Source organism: Galendromus occidentalis, unplaced genomic scaffold (assembly GCF_000255335.2).
Source record: "Galendromus occidentalis unplaced genomic scaffold, Mocc_1.1 scf7180000077387, whole genome shotgun sequence".
In the NCBI taxonomy this organism is placed as follows: Eukaryota; Metazoa; Arthropoda; class Arachnida; order Mesostigmata; family Phytoseiidae; genus Galendromus; species Galendromus occidentalis.
In genome coordinates this window covers 1-5,650 of record NW_003805375.1, presented here as the reverse complement: position 1 = coordinate 5,650, position 5,650 = coordinate 1, and the positions used below count along the sequence as shown (strand labels likewise).

The window sequence follows — 5,650 nt, the reverse complement described above, 5'->3', positions numbered from 1 at the left end:
ATCTACATGGACAGCACGTTTCGAGTTGTGCCCGAACTGTTCTTACAATCATACACTCTGCACGCCTCTTATAGAGGCCAGATGATCCCGTTTGCTTCTTTTGTTACCGGATAAGCAAATTGGGACCTATTGCCGAATGTTTGCTCTGTTGAAGAACTACGCCAATTCTGTTGATCTCGTCTTCAATCCTCGAGCGTTTCAACTCGGTTTCGAGCCCGCAGCCCTCGGAGCTATCAGGCGGATATTTCCCGCGGCAGAGATAAAGGAATGTAACTTTCATTTTGGTCAGAGCCTTTGGCGTAAGGCGCAACAATTGGGTCTCAGTAGATTCTATCATGACGTTGAAATCAGACGCTTCCTGCGTGCTTGCGGCGCTCTGGCTCTGATTCCTCTAGGGGCAATTGATGATGCCTGGATGGATATGAACGAGGACGCGATAGATCCGGACCATCCAGCGTACATGGCATTGGAAGCGTTCAAAGAATATTTCGTCAATACCTGGCTCGAGAACGAAAACTTTCCGCGAGCGCTGTGGAACCATTACCGTAACTTCGGACCCCGGACTACGAACCATCTTGAAGGATGGCATAACGGTCTGAATATACTTATAAGGAAAAAACATGTGAATATATTCTAGATGGTCAAACGACTACAAGGACAAGAAGAGAAGTATAGGGCAGCGATGCTGCTCCTGCGAATGGGGCAGGATCCACCACGGAAGAATAAGACCTACGAGAGGCTGAACCAGAAGTATATATGAAGTTCGTCGCAGAGTACGAGACGAATGAGATAAGCCGCAGGGAATTTGTCCCAGCCGTAGGCTTCAACGTGTATCGGTCCTAGTAGATCCATCATAGTTGAACGCAGTGTGACGTACTCGATGACGTCTAGTAATCTTGAGGGCTTCATTGAAATAATTTGACGCTGTAGTGAGGTCCGACTCATTGTTCAAGTCTCCTGTCTGAACTGCACAGAGACCGCAGGAACACGTATTTGGGAGGTTGGAGTCTGGGAGACGGGCATATGGGAGACGGGCATATGGGAGACGGGCATATGGGAGACGGGCATATGGGAAACGGGCATATGGGAAACGGGCATATGGGAAACGGGCGTATGGGAGACGGGCATATGGGAGACGGGCGACGATGACGATATAAAAGAGGCTATACAGATAAGTATTAGCAAAAGCTCTAGAGATATCGAACCCAAAGAGGAGAACATATGCTTACGGAAAGACGACGTTTGACGATATAAAAGAGGCTATACAAATAAGTTTTAGCAAAAGCTCTAGAGATATCAAACCCAAAGAGGAGAACATATGCTTCTCGAGGGCCATACGAGAGATAAAAAAAAAACTTTTTCGGGCTGATCCACACAGCCAAGGTTTAACGTCCCGGGTACTGTTATTCACATTGCTTCCGAGGACGGATCCATAGAGCAAATGTACCCAGGAGGATCACGGCCGAGTACCTGCATATTTTTCCGGCAGCAGGGATCGAACCCACACCGCCTCCCGCGCGAGCGGCGTCGTTGCGGCTATGCACGTTTGCACGAGTAGTGACAAACGCGCTAACCACTCGACCACCCGTCGGTTCGAGAGATACCAAGCAAAAAAAGAGGCGAATCGAAAGTGGAGAAAAGCCAGGAAATATGGGGACCAATATGAAATAGATCGGACTGAGATAGAGTTCCGAACTAGGCAAAACAAACTGAAGGCGGCCGTCAGTGAGGAAGAAAAGACACGTTCCGAGAATCTGAGTAGACAGATTCTGAACGGACCCCGGAGTGAGAGGGCGAAGAGATTCTGGAGATATGTCTTACGACATAATAAACGGAACAGATTCGAGATCACACGAATCCAATGGATGGCCACGGGGGTACCTAGGCTGACATATGCGATCGCTGTGCTAGCATCGAGAGCATCTAAGCAAATCGCAGCCCTGTTCGATAGAGCTCAGGTAGACGCGGGGAAATGGGCGATGGGAATAACTGGACACAAAGTAGCGTCGGACTCCGTGCTTAGCGAACTTGGGTGGTCCACATTCGAGGCCCGAGAAGCACAAAGTAAAATCCGATATTTTGCAAGGATCAGTGCAATGGACTCATCACGATGGCCCAGAATGGTTCTATCGATGATGGCTGCAGTCAACATATACTCGGATGCCATAAAGAGACTCAATTTCCTGAAAACAGGATTCGGCTGCTCGGACATCCCCCTCGAATATCGGGAGGATCAGAGCGCGTAGATCACGCTTTTCAATGATACGGTGAAGGAACGTATCAAAGAGAGGTTGAGCGAGACTTGGTCGGAATCGATGAGATCCAAATCAAGCTTGGAGCTCTACAGAGAATGGAAGGAGAGAGGCATGACTGCTCGCGGCTTGTACACAAACAGCCGGGGCAGCGCACTGTTGGCATTGGCCCGTGCGGGAAACCACTTCGGGAAACTTGCGGCGTGAAACCAGACCAGGCGAAAACGATCGCGATCAGCTCATTCCCGGAGCCGACAACTCAAAAAGCGGTGCGTAGCTTCCTCGGTTTGTGTTCATACTATCGCAAATACATCGAAGGCTTCTCCAGAATCGCCGCGCCGCTCAACATGCTCCTCAAGGACGGCACAAGCTTCGAATGGACACAGCAGCACAAGACGGCATTCGAGACCTTGAAGAATCGACTCATTAACCCACCGCTGCTGGGTCACTTCGACACCCGACTCCCGGTAACTCTGAGAACAGACGCATGCAAATATGGAATAGGCGCCATTCTCGCTCAGAACGACACCCACGGGGAAGAAAGGGTTATCGCGTACGCATCACGAACGCTTTCCGATGCCGAGTCGCGGTACTCGACCACGGATCAGGAGGGACTCGCAATCGTCTGGGCCTTCAAGAAACTGAGACCGTACGTCTACGGACGACCCGTCACTGTGATAACGGACCATCACGCTCTGTGTTGGCTCATGACCTCGAAGCACCTGACCGGGAGACTCGCAAGATGGGCACTGCAACTCCAAGAACATGAAATCAAGGTGATTTACAAGCAAGGCCGCACACACTTGGACGCGGACTGTCTCTCGCGATACCCAGAGGGATGGACACCCAAGGAGCAGAAACTAGATCCGAAGGAACCTTATCAGAACAAGAACAACGCTCGTTCAGACCCTTCGGATCCATCAGCCCATCACGACCATACAAGCGCCTCATTAGCCGCCCTCTCACTCCAGTCGGTAGCGGAACAACAGAAATGCGACCCGACTCTGGAAGATCTGTGCGAAAACATCACCATCGTTCGAGATTATCAGTGGCCTCCTATACAAAAGAAATTCCTCGCGTACAGGCGACAATCATCTTCTGGTCCTACCCAAGAACCTCAGATCAGAAGCCTAGGTGTCGCGAAGACGTATGGCAAAATTGTGCAGAAGTTCTTCTGGCCGAGAGCATTCGCCGACGCGGATCGCTTCGTTAGATCCTGTCGAGAATGCCAACAAAGGAAATCTGACCCCATCAAGTTTGGATTATTGCAACACATTGAAACACCCCATCGGATTTTCCACACAGTCGGCATTGATCTCTTATCCTTCAACGCGACCGAATCAGGGAACAGGGTCATTGTGACAGCTATATGCCACCTGTCAAAATTTTTAATCACCAAAGCTCTACCGGATGGCTCAGCTGAACAGGTCGCTCGCTTCATGATGGGAGACATCATACTGAAGTACGGAGCACCCAGAATAGTGAACTCATAAGTGATCAAGGAAAGGTCTTCAGAGCTGATCAAAACTATCAATGAGGCATTCAACATCGAACATAGGAAAACCACCCCATACCACCCGCAAACAAATGGGTTGACGGAACGCTCGGACAAAACTATAGCAGACATGCTCAGTAAATTCGTCAACGAGAGCAGGAGCTGTTGCGATCACCGCCCGGGATACCCTACTCAAAGAAAACTCAGGAGATCTTGGGCACTGGATACCCGGGAGTCGCTTTTTCTGTTGCCTCTGATTCGCACGATGTTCTCGCTTGCGAGGATCGTCGGCAAGTTTCTTCTGGTCGCCGCCGCTACCGCTGCGTCGCAACCGACGACGGGACGTGCAGGGGCTCGACGTTTCGTTCCCATCGCAACAGAAAAGCTTCTCCGCGGGCCTTCATTTATTGATATTACACCCCTCGGATTCAGCTATCTATGGGGATTCGCCACACTCCCGGCCAAATTCCGATCGACTCCTAATGATATATTGGTCCACAATTAATTAATTCACTGCGACGTTGGCCTCTCGAGTAACAATGCGGCACATTTGAAAGACCGGCCAAGACGCTCGAGCTGAATATTTTTCCCGGAAACACTGGATGTTCTAGAACATTTGACGGGCGGAATTTGAGAGGTTTGAGACTGGATCTGCGCGACATAGACTCGACATCGAAGTGGAAGATGGCTTTAAAGAGACCGTTGAGAAATCGACATGTGCAATGTGCCGAGCCCGCAACCCCATTGGTCCGCTAATCCTTTCCCAGCGCCGAGCCCGCGATTCCGATTCCAATTTTTCGTCACTTCTCGCTGTTCCTTTGTGAGCTCAGCATGCCTGACTGTATCTTCGACCGAAGCCCCTTGGGACTCTTCGTACGCTCCGTAGGGATGCGGTCCAGGTTCGACGGTGCCTCTGTTGGTGACGTGAGGGCCGCGGCCCGTGTCGTGTGGAACTCGATGACGTATATCGAGCGGCAGCCCTACGTCGACGCGAAAAAAACGGGCCCGCGCCCGAGGGACTCGGGATCCAGTCCCCCCCCCCACAAGTGACGAGCTCTTCCGCCGCGTCGACGAGGTCCTCCGAACACGTCTGCCAGCGCCCGCGGACCGTCCCCCCAGCCCCACGCCAAGCGCCCGCGCCGCCCACCTTCGCCGGATCCGTCTCGCCGCCGCCCAACGCCGCCGAACCCCGGCGCCTCGGATCCAGTCCGAGGCGGGCCCCAGCTTCGCCGGCCCGGCTGGTCACTTCGCAGCCCAGGCCGCGCTCGACGCCCAGATCCGGCGCCAACGTGAGAAAACCGTCGCAAGGAGGCGGAACTCGAGCTGGAGCGGGAGCGCACCCGCGCTCTCGCCGCCGAGATTCGGCTCGAGCAAGTCCGGACCCGCCCGGAGAGCGATTTCGCCCGACGCCAGCGGGAGGCGTACGAAGCTATCGTGAGTCTGCCCCGCAGAAATTGAAACAAAGGCGACTGGATCGCCGCTTTTTTTTTGATAATATATATATATATATTTTTGCGACCGACGCGTTTTCTCTAACTAGTAATCTGCTCCCCCCCGTGTACGACCGCGATCTGTTCGCTAAACTTCCAGGGGGTAGAGCAACTGAATCGGTCTACTGAACGTTTGACCTGTTTCCAGCTTGATTAAACACGACCGCTGCCGTAGATCCGTACGCTCTCCCCCCGAAAGGCTCAGAACTCGACATAGGGGCCAATGAGCTCTCGACGGGACTGAGTCTTTGAGTAGACAGATATCTCCGACCTTTATCGAACGCGGTGTGACTGGATCACGAATATGCGCTGAACGCAGATATTGCAAGTATTCCTCTTTGAAACGCTTCTGAAAATTCTTCAACACCGCTTGCTGGTATTTCCAACGACGAGAAAAGACGATCGAATCGGCC

At 52.2% G+C, this 5,650-nt stretch overlaps 1 protein-coding gene across 1 annotated transcript; it reads left to right on the top strand.

Annotated features, from left to right (window-relative positions):
* The first annotated feature begins 136 nt into the window (after positions 1–136).
* On the top strand, positions 137–637 carry LOC108864146 (uncharacterized). Its single transcript, XM_018639181.1, has one exon. The coding sequence runs from the start codon at positions 137–139 to the stop codon at positions 635–637; it is 501 nt and encodes a 166-aa protein (XP_018494697.1).
* The last annotated feature ends 5,013 nt before the right edge of the window (positions 638–5,650 follow it).